This window comes from Tuber melanosporum (assembly GCF_000151645.1).
Source record: "Tuber melanosporum whole genome shotgun sequence assembly, scaffold_104, strain Mel28".
Taxonomy (NCBI): Eukaryota; Fungi; Ascomycota; class Pezizomycetes; order Pezizales; family Tuberaceae; genus Tuber; species Tuber melanosporum.
Genome location: NW_003298760.1, coordinates 107,915 through 124,756, shown reverse-complemented (window position 1 = coordinate 124,756; position 16,842 = coordinate 107,915). Strand labels below are relative to the sequence as shown.

The following is a 16,842-nucleotide window of genomic DNA, read 5'->3' as shown; positions in this document are numbered from 1 at the left end:
TCACGCGCCAGCAAAGAGAGGTGGAAGGGGGGTAATCAAGTAAGCGGTAGTAGAGTATTATCACATCGTGATATTAAAGGGAATGTGAGTCTTTTTTTTTTTTATCTAGCCAGGCACGTTCTAAAGAATCTCGTTTCTACCCAAACCCACCGAGTGCTCACAGGTTAGCCGGTCAATCGTTATCCTAGGGGTGGAGCAGTACCGGTACTACTAGTATGTAGTCGCGCCGAAGGTATTCACCAACGTGCTGAGTCACTATACACTGTATAACGGTGATAGTGTCGGCACGTTAAGGTATTTCACTAAACCGCCCCTTAGCCTGTCATGCACAACCCCCCCAACCCCAACCCATCAGAACGAAATACTTATAACTATTATTGTATTGTATGATACGGGATCTCTGATATTATACCATAACTCTTAGAATGTTCGGATCACCGATTACCTTACCGGCAGACTACTCCATGCGAATTATTATTGTAATCTAATGGTTGGAATCGCACGCACGAGTACTGTACAGTACAGTACAGTGCGATATAGACTAGGCGTGACACTTCTCTCCTTCTCTACTTCCTCCCCTTCCCCAGAGAAATCCAACGGTCTTTTACTGTACGAGTACTGTACTGTACTGTACATAGTACTGTGCCCATTTCCTCCCGTTTCGAACTCGGATGGATGGAATGGATGGATAGAGGCCGAGGTATGATATTATCGTACTTGGTCTATGAACTACTGTACTGTACCGGTTATCCCGAAAACCAGGCAAAGTCCCCCTTTTATTTTCCCGCCGATAGGGTGGTTACGTAACGAAGCGGTGCTTTCGGATGCAACTTATCGCCAGACGCGAGTCCAAATACCGTAGTCTAACCCAGCAAAGCCCGACACCATCACTGCAGACATTACCGTATCAGAAGCTCCACGAGGAATATGTCCACAAGTACCCTAGTCTATATACCAGTATCCCGATCAAGAGCTCCCATCCGGTCACAAATATGATACCGTACACTCCGCCAGCCCGATTGAGTTACCGGTACTTGTATTGTTTTGAAGCGCCGTGCACCGCACAGTACCCCGCCCAGACAACACCCGGCACCCAACCCCCCACTTCTCCAATCCTCTGAAGGCCGACCCTGGCAATACCGTAGTCCCTGGCACCTCACAGCCAGCACACGCATTAAATTTACCGGTAACGTGCTGCGCAATAAACGGAGTATCGGTACAGTACGAAGACGGGAGGTGGCAAAGGATGAGGAAGAAAAAAAAAAGAGAAAGAAAACAGCTCTGAGACCGATTCGAACGATCGACCCTGCGATCTGCAATCGCATGCTCTAACCCCTGAGCTACCAGAGCTTGTAATGTCATTTTTCCCTCACATGGACTGGTGTACTGTACCCGGGTAATGTACGAGTATTTGTACGTACAGTAACACAGGGTTTAAAAAGGCATCACGGATTGGCAGCTGAGATAAATTCGCCGGACGAGCGTAGGAGGAGGAAATGAAGCAAGGTGCAGCAAAACAAAAAAAAAAAAGAAGAAAATTTGGGTGGCCATATACGTAGTGAGTGGCATACGGTGCAGCACATGCGAATGCAGAGAGTACGGTACCGGTATATTGCCACGGCAAGCGGGCGGGCGGGCGGGCAAGTAGAATGAGGCCGCTCGCTCATCCAAACACTGAGTGCTATACCATTTCCACGACCCAAGTCGCGAACCAGAAATTGAAGTTAACCTTAACTAACTAACCACAAAGACCAAAATGTTATAAAACGAGAGAGTGAAAAGGAAAAAGATTCTCAGGAGTCTATAGCTGCGCACTGTAGTCCAAGTACAAGGGATGAAAAGCCAAAATTGAAAATAAAGCGATAGTCGAAGGGGGTGGGAGGGGAGAAATACAAAACGTGTACTGCTCCCATTCCATCCTGCCACTTCTGGGAATAAAACAAATAGGTAGCTGACGAAGCGTACACAATCAGAGCGGTAAAACAAAAACACACAGAATCGTACACACAGCACTACCACACCCGGCTCCATCAAAAAGAGAAGGAAAAGAGAAAGGAAAAGTAAGAAAACAAAATTACTTCCCCCCCTCAGGCGCCGGTCTCGGAAGAATCGGTAGGAACTATACACCCTTAGCCCCCACCCATCCCACGAAGAAAACGAGAAAGGGAAGTAGAAGGAAACTCACATTCGCAACAATCAACATCGGAATATCAAAGACATCTCTCTTAATGGTCCAACAAAAAGCACACTCAACCTTCCCGTCCTTCGCCCCGAGGCCATCCATGCCACGGGCCTCCCTCACGCCATCCTTCTTACTGTCGTCCTTCTCAGCGCGATACTTGAGCACTTTACAAGTTGTCATGACAGCCCCACGCGAGTCGCCAAAGGCCAATCGGGCAAACTGCTCATAAAACTCAACAACACTCTCGTCGTCGAGGAGCTCGGCCAGGAATACGGGTTTCTTCACTCCCCCAAGGCCGCCGCTAACTCCCCCACCGCCACCGCTGGCAGCGACACCAACGCCACCATGACCATACTCGTCGACAGACGGCGGCGGAAAGTTAACGACTTCACCGTTGACGGGCACATTCGTGTTTCGGTTAGCCTTTTCGCCGAGGAGAACTTGCTTCTCCCAGCCCGTAAGCATGCAGAATTCCTTGCCGACGCCGACTACCTCCCCTGTGCGTCGGCAGACGAGAGTTGGTGTGCCACAGTTTTGTATGAAGCGTTCATATTCCCAGAGTGTTCGCTGGAAGCACTTTTCCATGAAGAGGAGGTCGTCGGCTTTGAGCGTCTGTGTGCAGGCGATGAAGGAAGGGCGAAACGAGGCCATTGCCCGAGCGATGCGTAGAAGGAGAGGTTTGGGGAAACGGGTTTCGAGCATGTGGAAGAGGCGGTGATAGTGGAGTGTGTATGGGTATGGTGTTGTGATGGAGCTGTAGATCTGGCTGGGGTCCTCCGGGAGTCTGCGACGGCGCATGGGGGCTTGGACTTGTGGGACTTGTTGCTGTTGCTGCTGTTGGGCTGTGGATGCAGATTGCACCTGCTGGAGGGTGGAAGGGCGATGGTGCCCACCCGATTGGTAGAACGATGGAGAACTCATAGGACCACTAGTCGCCGTTGTATCGTAACTCGATGAGCCAGCTGTTGTCTGCGCGGTATTTTGAATGTAATTCTGTCGCGGGGACTCCACCGGTGGGGATGGGCTGGTGAGACTCCCCGGCCCGGCTTCAATCATGTAGGTCCCCGCAAACCCGACACTGTGACCCGCCCCGGAATTCCGCCCCCCATGACCGCTGCCCCAGCTATCGCGATAGTGCGGCGGGTCATCTTGCGGAGCCGAGAAACCTCCATACCCTTCGCCGGTCCCCATGCTCGGTGAGTATGCGTAGCTGCCTACGCTCCCGTCATCAGCGTCGGCAGCTTGCCCGCTCATCCGGCCGAGGACGCCGAATTCAAGGGCACCGTACTGACTGCCGAAGTTCAAGCTCGCAATGTCGAAATTGAAGAAGGCAGGATCACTCGGGTCGAATAGGGGAGTTCCGGGAAAGTTCCCACCACCGGCACCACGCCCTCCACCATTCCCACTCCCCCCGGTTCCCCCGCCATTCCCACCGTCACCGGTATTCCCACCACCAGCAGACCCCTTCGTCGGCGACGATTCCTGCAACCCCGGAGACTGAATCGACCCTGGATTGATGGTCCCATCTGGTGGCAACATATCCGTGTTTATGTTCCCAGGAACGCGATGCGTCGGGTAGGTAGCGAAACCCCCGGGGAACTCGGATACATCATCAATGGGTGCGTCGTGTAGGTACTTTGCCTTCTTGCGGACGCCGTCGTGGCAAGCGTTCTGAAGACCCCTCTTAATACACCTCTGACATGGACGCTCGTCACCTAAAACCCACAAAATCCGTTACAACAAAAGGATCCTTTAGTCACATGTCAAACGCAAATATGCGGGGTGAGGCGAAAGGAGGGGAGGGAAGGGATTGGTTAAATTTACCGCAGGTCAAGTGGGCGCGCTGACAAGCGAAGCAAGCTCTCCTCGCCTTCTTCCTCCTGGGTCGACCCGGGTCCTTTGACGATGCTATGTTACCACTTGGAGCTGGAGGTACCGCTGGAGATTGCTGTCCTGTTGGTGTTGCCGTTGGTGTTGCCGTTGGTGTTGCCGTTGCTGCTGTTGCCGGCGTAGTCGTCGCTGTCGTCGTTGTAGCCGTTGTTGAGGCAGCTGTCTCGCCTAGTGAGTCGGGATCCGGCTTCACCATGATGAAATACTGGTAGGTGTCGCGTGAGCACCCAATAGGGGAAAAAAACCGAAGAAAAAAATAAGTTAAAAGCGGGGCAAAAAAAAAAAAAAAGATTATGTTTTCAAAAGAAATCTCTTTTTTCTCTCCTCTTTCCAATTGTTTTTCTCCTGGACCCAAATTGTAGTTCTATCTACAAATGTAGGTAGAGGATTCGAACAAAGGGTATTTTCACGGCAACAGCTATGCTATCGGGAAGATGCGGAGTGGAGGGGCGGTGTGGTAAGAAGGGAAGGAATGGGGTTAAGTAAAGTTGAACTATAAAAGAAATTGGTGGGGGGGTGTTGTGATGTGATGTAGAAATTGTAAAAAAAAAAAAAAAAGATGCAAAGAAAAAGTTAAAAGGGAAGAAGTTGGTCGATAGCCGAGTGGGAGGCTCAAACGGGTTAAAAGGCGACCCGATGCCCTAGAAAGTCTTCTGAGCGATTGTCTCTCCTTCCCCACACGTCTGACAGTCAGACTGACTGACCGGCTACTGTTGGTGACGACTGACAAGGCAGAGTTAATAAGGAACGAAGGAAGGAAGGAAGGAAAGAAGGAATCTAACTTAACACCTCGCCCTTCTTACCGAATTCGCTCGAGATCAGTGGGTCAATTGCCTTTTGTATCTTCTCCTGCTGTTGCCGCTACTCCCGACTCCCGATTATTGCTGCTGACGCAGTTACAGCGACAACAACAAAACCAACTTATAGCAGAGGAGGAGAGAAAGATGAGGGGAGAGCGGGAGAGCAGAACAGAGAAGAGGAGAAATGTACAGTATTATATTAGAGGGGTGGTAGAGGAAAGGGAAGAACTAGAAGAAGGGGAAAGGAGGTGACGATTATTTGGATGACTGGTGCACCATCACTCGGTTGTCGGACCAAGGGCTGAAAATCTCTTAAATTATTTTTTATTTATTTATTCATATTTTTAATTATCTTTTCTATACCTTTCCTCCTTCCTCTTTAACCCCATTTTCACCACTTTTTTTTTTCTCTATTCAAAAAAAAAAAACTCAAACCCTTCTTCATTGTGTCGATGCCGCGCCGAAATCAACCCTGCATCGAGATGCCGGTTGCTCGCTGCTCTCGCAAGCTGCGTTGGCTTGGAATTTTCTTTGTTGGGTTAGGCGGGTCACAGATTTCCAGTCTCTGCCTAGCAATTAGGATAACCCTCCTCAAACAAATCCTATGATACCGCAATGTGCAGTATCGTGCTGAAAAGTTCGTGTCCTAACAAATCTACTATCATACACATATATACCCAAACCGTGAATATATCAAGCGCTGAACGGTGTCCCTAGCATTACTGTTATCGCCCAACTCAATCCCTCATCACTCGTCTTCGCAGTACTGTATCATACCTACCAAAGAACACTACGCCCTACGGTATCATACATCCCCCCCTCGGTCGCCCACGCAAAAAAAAAAAAAAAAAAAAAAAAAAGGGCACAAACCCCCCACTATCGACCAACTCGTGCACGACAAGAACTTCAGTTCGTCGATCCAACAACGACCGTCTCATCTTCGGCAAATACATTCTCCAAGCAGCTCACTTTTCCCCTCCCCCTTGGCCTCCAACCTCCAACCTATATTTTCGTACCCCCTCATGCGGGTACCCGCTGCATTACACAAAACCCATCATGTGGCTATCCCTTGAAAATTCGATTCGAAAGGGAGGATATGATTCTTCATTGGCTGTTCATATTCGGCCCCTTATGTGGCTAATATTGCTCCTACGCTACCCACTTCTCCCAATTCTCCCACTTCCCCGACGGTCGACGAATGAGTGGTGCTACAGTCGGTGTGATTGTTTACTCATTTTGTTTCCCAACCCTTTTTGCGCCTTCCAGCAGAGGAGTGGTTTATTGGATTGCTGGTGGGGCTGCACATCATGCGAGTGTGGTTTCTGTATGTCATCAAAACTCTGTTTGAGTGGCCTGTGTCGTTTCTATAACACTCGAATTCGATGGCCGGTGCTGATGCCTTTTCTCTAACCCAATATGAACAAGGGTTTCACCCCACCCGGGCCTGCCGTATGATAATCCAATTTACTCCCAACCAATTCACCTATTTTCTGGAAGAGTTACACATTTAGGGCTACCCTTTCATGAATCGTAGGTGCGACGATTGGCCGACAATCCAAACCTTGCGTGAATTTGCTGCGCTGGACTATGGAAATGATAATACCAGTACCATGATGACGCCACCTGCATTGATATTGTTCACCCCCACTTCTTTTGCATATTACACAATCGAGTTGAATTGTCAGTGGCTAGGCCCAGAATCGGACAACCCATTCCACTCGACCTACCTACCCTATTTTCGAACTCCCTGAAACTAAACCTCGCTTCGCCGGAAGCCTACACTAGTTGGGTTTTCTCTCGACCAACACCTATGCGGGCTCTACCATGTGGTCAACATTCGCATATTGATTCCCTTTTTCCCACAGCTTCCCCACCATTCTTTCTTGTATTTTATCCTCTTAGATGCACCGGAACAGCTATTGAAAAACACCAACTGCAGTAAATCTGCATATTGCCAAGACGAGTGACTTCTCATGAGTTATCACTTCTGCAAGACTTCCCTAGAGACATGCAGTTATTGTCAAGCGGTCGGATAGAAATTCATCTAGACCAAGTCAGGTGGTAGCGAGTCATTTTTCAACCTTGTTCGTTACATCTTTGGCATCGCTGATCAACGGACTTGCCCGCAAGCTATAGGTGATCCTCGGCTCACTCCAGATCCCAGGCGCGAACACCTGATCCAACCTCACGCCAAGAATTATCACAGATTTATAGCTCCTCTGCCGTACGTTGGGCTATTTTGCCCCACAATCATGAAGCGGTACTATGCCGACTAACAAACGAACAGCGAGTTGGCTGCGTATTCGAAAAAACTTTCCTGTGGAACGGGAAGGCTGGAGCCATCACGCTGTTCCAGATCCGCTGGAAAGCCAATAAGGACCTAAAGTTTTAACGGTTGAGGATTATCTCCGAGATTACCTTCGCCCTACCACTAGCCCAGAAAAATCTCCCATGAGATTCCTACTTCGCCCAGCTGGAGTCGCGCAGCAGATATCCACTAGAGCACATAAACTTTTGAGCGTTTACACTTCTGACCTCCAAGAGCGGTATCATACGGGTACCTACGTACTTTCAGCCATTGTGATTCCAACATCAAAACCCCGGCTCCGTGTTTCATTTGGCCGAGTTGGGGGTCAGGGCCCGAACATCGGAACCCGGGGTAACTTAACCACAGACTCCGAAAACCCCCCTAGCCATGCCCGGCCATACCCCAGCCCAAGACCTCACCCATTTATTATAGCAAGTCAAGTGTGCATGTGCCCAAGCTAAAAGCCCTTCACCAATCACTTCAGGATTTTTCTCATGTCTCTGTGTGCCAAAACGGATGCATTAGCTAATGAAAAACACTCTGGACAACTACCGCAGAGATATCCCAGCGGTGTCAGCTGACAAAAGTTGGTCATTTAAGCCCTATGCTTCTGACTCCAGGCACGGGTAGGCCTCTGTGCCAGCGCATACCTGCCGGATAAGAACATGGAAGTGCTAGAAAGCCCGTTGGCCGAGTGATTAAACATGATCAGCTTTGTTCCTACGGGACGTGGCGGTTCCTCTGCGTGAGCGCTAGGAATTATTATACCTCAGATATATTCCCGGTAACTGGATAGATCTCGATAAAGTAAGTATTTACTTTGACGAGGAAATCTTCAGCCGTAACCATCTCACAGGGAATACGTTCGTCAAAACTTACTCTCGATTGCCAGTTTTCCGGAGCCGAGCATAGGGGGTGCTCACGATAGGGGGGTGCATCCGCAGCGTAGGACCAGGTGAATTTACCCCTCCCTGGCAAAGATACTAGGATCAACGCCATTTGCGCTGCTGTGCCGTTACTCCATCCATCCGCTAATACCATAATCACTGGCCGTAGCTTTAGGTGCTCCCAGAGTTTCTATAGACCGCAAAGTCGAAATAGGGAGTTCATGTTTAGGTAGGAGCACGTAAGCGATAACAAACCAACTGTCATAGAGTTATTCCCAGCCAGATGACCGAAAATGCATCCCGGGGATACGACGGATCCAAAGCGCTGCCGTATATATGCGCCCATCCCGATCGGCAATATAGGCAATGTAGTCGGGTAGGGGCGAGTATCCCTTAACAAATACGCCCAATCGCTGCTCTCTATCGGTTTGAACTATGACTGGTTGGTGGCCCCTGGGCCCTCCTGTTGGTTCGGTTGCCGTAGTATCCTCCTGCCCTCCTCCAACCCGACTCATGAAATTATACAGTACCAGATGCACTTCGTGCAATCCCAGGACAAAGGTATGCAGCAAGTGGTTCAAAAAGTCGCATGCGAGCTCTCCTTGGGCAGCGCTCGCTATCGATGCCATTCCCTGAACATGAATTGGAAGCAAAGGGTGTTTGCCTCAAAGTGCAATTACTCCCTATTATAATGTTATCACTAAAAGAACCTGCGAGCCCGAACCCTACAAAGCAAAGATAATCTTGGCGACTATCATACCAATGATCTTGGTTGCTAACACGGTTGAATCTAGCTAATCAGGCGAGTTGCCTGCAATGAAATATGATCCTACTAGAGTACTCCACATCTAACTCCATATCAACTTACCAACGGGATGGAATGCGTGTCACAACTTCCTTCATCTTCCAGATCTTCAAGAAGCAATACTCTATCCCAGGCTCCAAAAAATTACTCCCACAATGTTAGGGGACTTCTTTTTCGCACGTTTTGTCTTGACTCCTTTTTTTCCTTTTTTTCATTTCTCACTTGAGAAGAGTTGCAACAGAGATTACACTCACTGGTTGATTACAGCGCCGTTGATGCAAGACGTTGATCAACCGCAAACGCAGGGCTATCTCAAAATGCTATAGTCCGACCGAGCGAGCACACCAGCATACACCTCATACAAGTCAATGCAAAGGATCGGCAATTTTTTGCACTTGTGAAACCTCGACAGCTCTCTAACCAAGCACCTGCAGAAGGAATATCAGAGCAGTTAGAGGAGTATCGAACTTGCTCGCATGCCAATCTCAGGTAACACAACTTAGCAATCCCGTCAAGAATGTTGCCCAACGTCACCCGCCAGTTTCCAGCAAGGCTTAGACCATCCATAAGTCCAATAAGTTGCTTATTGGCATGAGGCAGCAGAAATCTCTCGAAATCCAAGTGCGGCACGTGTACTTATCACGCATATGCATAAAGGCACGCTGTCCGAGTACTTTTCAGTACTCGAGCAGGAATTCACTCGTCATGAGACCCATTGCCGTCCGCCAAAGTCACTCGTATTTTGATGTTGCACACATATCCTTAGCAGTCGCAGAAACGTCCGTGCTCTTTTCTGGTTCTTTATGATTGCCCGCTCAAGAGGTAATAAGGGAAGGTGCAAGAAAAAGCCCGATAGAACACGAATACATTAGTAGGGGCTTTCTAACACAACCAGTTCCGCCAAAAATTAGCAGGGGCGAGCAAACCTATCGAGAGAAAGCTCTAGTATTCCGAAAAAACGTGACTCCCCTTATTCCCCCTCCGGGAGAAATATAGAGGAACTGCCGAACTTTCTTATCAGTACCGCACTCGATATAGGGGTCCCCTCGCCTGGCCGGTGGTAAATCTATAAGAAAATAGCAGTCGCCATTGACCTGACGGCGACCCAGACGCCCACGTGATTCGTAAATCGTTAGCCTAAGTACGGTAGTTCCTATTTTATGCCCGCTCACCTATAAGCGACCCCCATAAAGCCGCTACGACTATAACCAACGGGTTTGACCAAAAAGGGAAGCCCTCCCTGACAATACTTAATCACTTCACCACCCCCGATAACGTTGAATCCGGGGATGCTGCCAATCACTCACAACATCTCACTCGCCCAGGATCCCTAATGGACCATCGCCAGGTCGCCAGGTCCGCCCAAAAGCGATCGAAAGATGACTACATATACCGAATACCTACCCCTGACTGTTTTTGTCCAGCATGTAGCGACATCACGCTTAACAGCTTGAGGTCAGGTAGACCGCCCCAGCTACAGATCAGGGAAGCAAACACAGTGCATCAGGTAAACGATTTGACAACACTAGTATCACTCGAGGAAGCTAGCTGGCTCAGATTCAGTCACTCGGGAGATCCAGTTTTATACGATGCTCACCTCCACCAAAGAGAGAGGGGAAAGGCGATGGCAGGCCAAACGACCCCCGATGGCACTCTTTTCCTCCTAGAAAGTCGATGGATGAGCGGCAACCGGTACGTTTGCTGTTCAATTAAAGTCAATCAAAAGACCCGGCGCGTTGTCCGGACATGTGAGAAAAACTGCATACCGCGGTAATCCGGATGAAACTTATCAAACTAATGCCAGTCACGAATGTCTGATTGTGACCTTGAAGATTTCCAACACTACGAAATGGTTTGGCGAGTGAGAGCTCATGAGGTATCTCCACGGTCAAAGATACACTGCACAGGCACACTGGGGAAATACACCAATACCACTCAATCAGATTGATCGACACGAGACCGCTTTTCAACCAATCCTATTAATTTCGGAGGCCACGATCCAATGTCACCGGTTGAAGTCATAAGATGTGCAGAAAAGGATAAAATGGCCTGCGCGAGTTACAGGCTGCATGAGTCTGAAAGGGCAGAGAAAGAGGTAGGAATAAACTTTTAGCCAGGCATGCACGCACAGGCATGGCTAAGTCGAGGATGCCACCGCAACACAGCAGAACTGCATGTTGATCATCCACCGTCTCAATTGCTCAGAGTGGGTGGATCTGGGATGGGCCCAGTACCGCACAACCTACCCTCCAATATACCCGGGAAAGCCACCGTCCAGCCAGGCCAATCGAAACCCCTCCTCCCTAAAGAGTGAATCCCGAACGCTCAAGACGCGCCCACGTTCCGACCGGGACCGCAGTATTTCGGTATACAGGCCGCTAGGCGTCGCGAAATCTAGCTTGACCTTTGCCAAGAAAATGGCGGGAAAAGGGTGAGCATTCGGCCATTTCCTACGCGGTAGTGCAGAGTCTACTGAGAAACTCCCGACGGACCCACAATATGTTTCAGGACTCCTTTAAATTTCCTTCCCGCACCCTATTTCCAGTTATTTTCCTTTCAATTTATCTCTACCATAGCAAACCCGCGTGGTCGTATCACAAACCGCGACCGCAACCACGATGCCGAGGCCGCCAAGGGATCCAAATATAAGCCCCGCTCATGAACAACCCGTACCAACGGAACAGAAGGACAGCGCATAAACCGGGCCCACAGGACCACGCTTCAAAAATCCTTGGCAGCCTAAAAAAGAGGGCGAAGGCTCGGCATGCCGACCTTCGACAATGATTGGTCCCACGCGAATGCACAAGGGTTCAGCTAGGACCAAATACGCATCAGCCAAGCCAAATCCGATACGAGCCCGATCGTCCAAGCCGAACCCGCCATTCCGTGTGACCTGCAACCCGTCGCTGAGAACCTTGTTGGAATCCTCGGGGGAAAAAAAGCAAAATGAACCCTCTAAAAAGATGCGAATAGGGGAGCTTGATCGGAAGGATAATTTACGGTCGCAAAGTTCCCGGAATTAATCGGGGTACAGTACTCTGTCATGATGATCAGGGGGAAGAAGGGGTATGCACTAAGGAACAAAGGGGGGAATATAAAACTCTGAACTTCAATCGTACTCCATAATCCCACTATTCGAGCACTCGCACATTACCGGTGGTCGGGCATGTTGGCATGGATTGATACAAGTACAGTACTAGTACATACAGGTGTCTCCGCGCCAAGAATTGGCACCCTTGGTCACAACCACAAAGTGGCAGACGGACTCGGCTCTTGGCTCAGAGACATGAGAAAAGTACAGTACCGTAGACTACTCCCGCACACACTGCCAGCCGCATTGTTTGGCAATAATCGCCTGCAGCTTGCGTTGTCTTGTATTGTACGGTACGTTGAAATAAAGTAGGTGCTGAGGTAGAACATCCAATCCTGTCAAAAAGAGCCCAAAACAGGCCATAAAATGTGAAGGGAAGGGCACTTTCAGGCAAATCCGAGACAGATTACAAGGAAAACTTATTTCACGGCGCAAGCACCAGGAGCAGGCGAAACCCTACCAGCCAAATTAGCCATCTCGGCCAAGGCGCCCAGGTATCTCGAGCAACGTACTGTACTCGTACTCGAGCGCCTTAAGAATTTGCAAATCCGTCAATGCTTTTTCCCACCAGGCACAAAAAGACCAAGAAGATAGGCGGGCCATATTCTCCTGGTGGGGCCAGCTAGTGGGAAGTGTTGGGAGGCTTTTCCCCACTATAATATGGGACGGGCTATGGCTCTATTTGGAGAGTTTGGGCCGGTACCGGTATACCGGTACCTATGCGCCAAAAAGTGATACTTGTGATAGTGGCATTTTTTTCCCTCCCCTTTACGATATCTCCAAAACATTTCTCGGTGGGTCAGAACACGGTACCCGAGTACTGTTACCGGCAGCGTGTCATAGGGTTTCCCCGTAAAACGATGAGAGTTGATATCGTGGGACGGGTCAAATGTACCAGGGGCAGGCGAATGGAACTGTTGCAAGTATGACGGGTACAGACTCGGCCCTAATTGCCGAGGTCAGGTAACTTTCTCAGGGTTATTAGGGGTAGAAGTGGGGAGCTCATTGGAAGTACCATATGAGAAGGCTGGAAGTCCTAGTACGGTGCTCAAGTGCTGGTGCAAATGTGAAGGAAGCCTTTTGAATTCTAGACAAAAAGAGCTACATTAGTAATGGTTTGCAGATACACCCGGTGCGTAACAACGGTCGTATGATAAACGTAATCACATTATAATACCGCATTATTTGGCGAGGGCGGGCAGGCGCTAGTACGTCAGATTAAAGAGACAGCTGAGGTGAAACCGTAGATTGGAACCTAAGACAATGATTAATAAAACAACAGAGGATATTTTCAACGTTGAATGACTCAGGAAATTTTCTTCTCAAGTACAAGAGGGTACCATATGTGGTACTACACAGGGAAAGTATAGCCATTCATCGATTTGCCCCATATATCAGAAATGGAACAAGCCTCCATTCAATCCTCTGCTCCAATAGTTCCGATTCTGGGAGAGCTTCGTCAACCTCCAGTATCACAAAAGATGCGGAGATCAATCAAACGGCCCGGTCACACTTCAGAGTCAGTAATGATTAAATCCAGGAAAGTCCTTAAGGCACAAAAAGAAGTTCACAGGACATATACCCGAGAGTTTAAACTCCAAGTTCTTTCCTATTCCCAGCACTCTCAAATCTGGATGGGCCCTACAACTTTTCATCTACCTACTGAGATTGAGGTTTCTGCTCACTATCTTGTCCCTCGCTCCACCTTGCAAGGATGGAAAAAGCCAGCTACTATGGAGGCAATTGTGAATGGGTTTAAAGGATCTCAGTCCAATGGAGGCGCAAGGCAGTGCTGGTGGCCGGAGTTGGAGGAGATGCTTCATAAAGCTTATAGAGAGTGGCAGGATGAAGCAAAGGCTGTTCGGTGGGGGTGGCTTCGCCGTACTGCAGGGAAATGTTTTAAATTCTGCTATCCAACGAGGGATATTAGTGACTTTGTCTTCTCCAATGGGTGGTTTTTTGGGTTTTTATCGCGGCACAGCATCACTCTACAATTTCCTACCAATAAATCTCAAAAGCTTCCTGCCGACTATCTTAATACTTGTCTCAACTGTGTGCGATTTGTGAGACGTAATGCCCAAATACAAATTGCAAAAAAAGATGAACCCTTAGTAGTTGGCCGCTATCTCCTAAGTGCAATTTGCAATATGGATGAGACTCCTGTTCTCTTCGAATTCCTCGAGAGGCAAACCTATGCTGATACTGGAAGTCATACTGTTCAAGTACCTAGTACTAAGAGTGGCTGGGATAAGTGCCAGGCCATGATTATCCTGTGTATATTTGCAGATGATGCAATGTGGATAAAACTACTACTTTTATTCAAAGGTGCTGAGGTACTTACTCGACCGCACAATATACGATGACGTGCAGCAGAGGTTGCTCGATACAATTCTCATGTCAGTGTTATGTTTAATCCGAATACCTATGCCAACGAAAGTATTCTAGTCAATTGGATTACAGATATGCTGGTACCATGCCTTCCCGTTAGACGCCCTCGACTACTAGCCCTTGACATGGCGAAGTTTCATAAAACAGATGCTGTACTTGATACTTTACGCTCACATGATATTGTTCTGGCAATGATTCCTGCTGGATGTACTGGCCTTATGCAACCTCTTGATATTGCTATCAACAAGCCACTTAAGGATATCCTACGTGTGCTAGTAGAAGATACTATGGAACTCTATGAGCAAAGGACTGGAGAGGATTTACATGAGAGTGGAAAAGCAAGTGCAATGGAAGAGAGGCGGGTTTTAATTCAGAAGTGTTTAGCTGAAGCATGGCATACATTTTGCACAACCTGGAGGGAAGTAATTGTTACTTCATTTTGGAAAGTCAGCCTTGCACTACCCATCGATGGCTCATGCGATTCTGAGCTATCCATCAAGGGTATTTTACCTCAAAAGCTTGTGATTGGTAATTGGAGACTACAGGATGGGGCACAGAGTACTGAAATTGAGGATTGGGGGTCTCCCGGGGATCCTGGTGATGAAGAAACTCCTTCAGATGAACATTTAGAACATCCGCTTCCTCAGAATGAGGATGGAGATGAGACTGAATTTGTAGATAGAGATTAGTAAACCACTTCTTTGATATGTCTTAGGTGTTGAAACCATTGCGCAATACTGTGGTACTTTATTTCAACATACTAGCGCCTGCCGGCCCTCGCCAAATAATGTGGTAATATTATCATTAAATTTTTATAGTGCTTGGTCACGTGCCGTCCTGTTTGGGACTCAAGAAACTCCCTAGATTTATCCAATTCCCCGATCTTCCACATCTTCTCTAAGACCCCTAGTCCTCCGTTCCTATTCACAGTCCTTTTCCCTGGGGCTGTCCGGCCCTAGCGCCCGGGTGGCTACCCGTCTCAATCGTGGGAACTCGGCCATCACCTCCTGCCGCCTTTCAATCAACAAACAAACTAGGCCATCAACCCCGCCTAAAATCAGCTATCGTACGCAAACCCCCAACCGCTGCACCATCAAGCTATCACTGAACAGCCTTATGAACAGCCAGGTGCCCCGTCCAACCCCCCCCCCCCACACAGGTCATTGACACGCTCTAGGGTTCCTGCGATAGTAAAATACTGCAGTCGGAGACAGCATGATAAGGTGATTAGGAAACAAGCACCAGATCACGTGACCAGCACTCCCCGAGCATGACTGCAGCACCAGGTGAACAATATGATATCATAATAGCAATGTTCCATACCAAACCCGATCTCGCCCCCAGCTACTCGAGCGGCCTTTCCTAAAGACACTGGCACCACTGCAGCCGGCGCTATCCCAAGCCCCCGGATCATGCCATCGCGGATGGGTACCGCGGGGTCTTTTGGCACGATATTACTCTCCCCCACTCCTACGACACCGGTCCCAAAGGAGCACAGCTTACCCGACCAATAGCCGCACCAAAAGGGGGAAAAGGGAAAACAGGTCGCTGCAGCCGGTACTAATGTGCTTTGCTTTCTAAGCATGCTGAACAGCTTACAGCGCAACACAAGTACTGCGCTGTATTATGGACATGAGGCCGGTCGTACAGCGGTGTACTGTACCGTACAGTGCTGCATAGTTGTCGAAGTAACCCCTGACGCAATGGGATACCGGTACAACACGTGAGGCACTCGTGATGCCCGGGCGTTTTAAAAAGAAACCACTATGTCATACCGCCTATACCCGGGCAAAAGGGCTAAATCTCGATGGTATGCAATAGCAGTTCTTTTTTCTTCTTGAAGAGGAGAAGAACCGCTTCGACATTGCGAGCGGATGGAATAGGTAACTTGAGAAATCTGACGCGCGGAACAAAACCAAAGCGGCCCTGCCACCCCCCCCCCCCATTGCTTGTACTTGTTGGAATACAGTACCATGCCGTCATATTTAAGACACTCCCTATCAACGGATTACACATACAGTACAGTACAGCACAGTACTGTACTTGAGTACAAGTACCCACTAACCAGAACAATCGCGCAGACCAACCACAAAACGAAATAAATAAAAAAGCTCCTCATACTTCACTAATACCCACCCACCGCCCCTTCCAACTCCCCACAACCCAGTAGGATGACGAATCCCCTTCCCTGCCAGGAAGGTCATGCTAGAGCGGGACTGTAACACAACGACTCCCTCCCCCGCTGCCGCCGCCGCACCATCAGACCACTTCCTTTCCTCCCTTCTTCTCTTCACTCATTCCTTCCCCGCAAGGGGATGAGTAATTGCCCCAACTCGAGCATGAAATACCGGTAAGGACAGTGTGCCACAGTAGACAGCGGACGCACCGCAAATCATAACAAAGAAGTCACAAATACCGGTAGCTATACCATAGAAGGTCCCACCGACAAGCGGCGGGTGGTGGAGCAGTATTGTGCAACATGGTACTCCGC

At 48.9% G+C, this 16,842-nt stretch overlaps 2 protein-coding genes; one reads left to right on the top strand and one right to left on the bottom strand.

Annotated features, from left to right (window-relative positions):
- Positions 1-1,595: 1,595 nt before the first annotated feature.
- On the bottom strand, positions 1,596-5,000 carry GSTUM_00000111001 (uncharacterized protein). XM_002835348.2 has 6 exons: positions 4,855-5,000; positions 4,007-4,795; positions 3,645-3,897; positions 2,516-3,587; positions 2,186-2,461; positions 1,596-2,119 (listed from the first exon to the last, which is right to left on the bottom strand). The coding sequence occupies exons 2-6, from the start codon at positions 4,266-4,268 to the stop codon at positions 2,075-2,077; spliced, it is 1,908 nt and encodes a 635-aa protein (XP_002835394.1). The 5' UTR covers positions 4,269-4,795; positions 4,855-5,000; the 3' UTR covers positions 1,596-2,074.
- Positions 5,001-10,166: 5,166 nt separating this feature from the next.
- Positions 10,167-11,307, top strand: GSTUM_00000109001 (uncharacterized protein; the record flags this gene model as incomplete). XM_002835347.2 has 2 exons in its annotated part: positions 10,167-10,967; positions 11,041-11,307. Exons 1-2 carry the CDS (start codon positions 10,917-10,919, stop codon positions 11,305-11,307), a joined length of 318 nt encoding a protein of 105 aa, XP_002835393.1. The 5' UTR covers positions 10,167-10,916.
- Between the last annotated feature and the right edge of the window lie 5,535 nt (positions 11,308-16,842).

Excerpts from the sequence above, each read along its gene's own strand:
- GSTUM_00000111001 (XM_002835348.2), bottom strand. The coding sequence starts at position 4,268 with ATGGTGAAGCCGGATCCCGACTCACTAGGCGAGACAGCTGCCTCAACA. Across the intron at positions 3,898-4,006 it reads GCGCGCCCACTTGACCTGCG|GTGACGAGCGTCCATGTCAG; the intron begins GTAAATTTAACC and ends TGTGGGTTTTAG. Across the intron at positions 2,120-2,185 it reads CGATGTTGATTGTTGCGAAT|TTCCTACCGATTCTTCCGAG; the intron begins GTGAGTTTCCTT and ends AAGGGTGTATAG.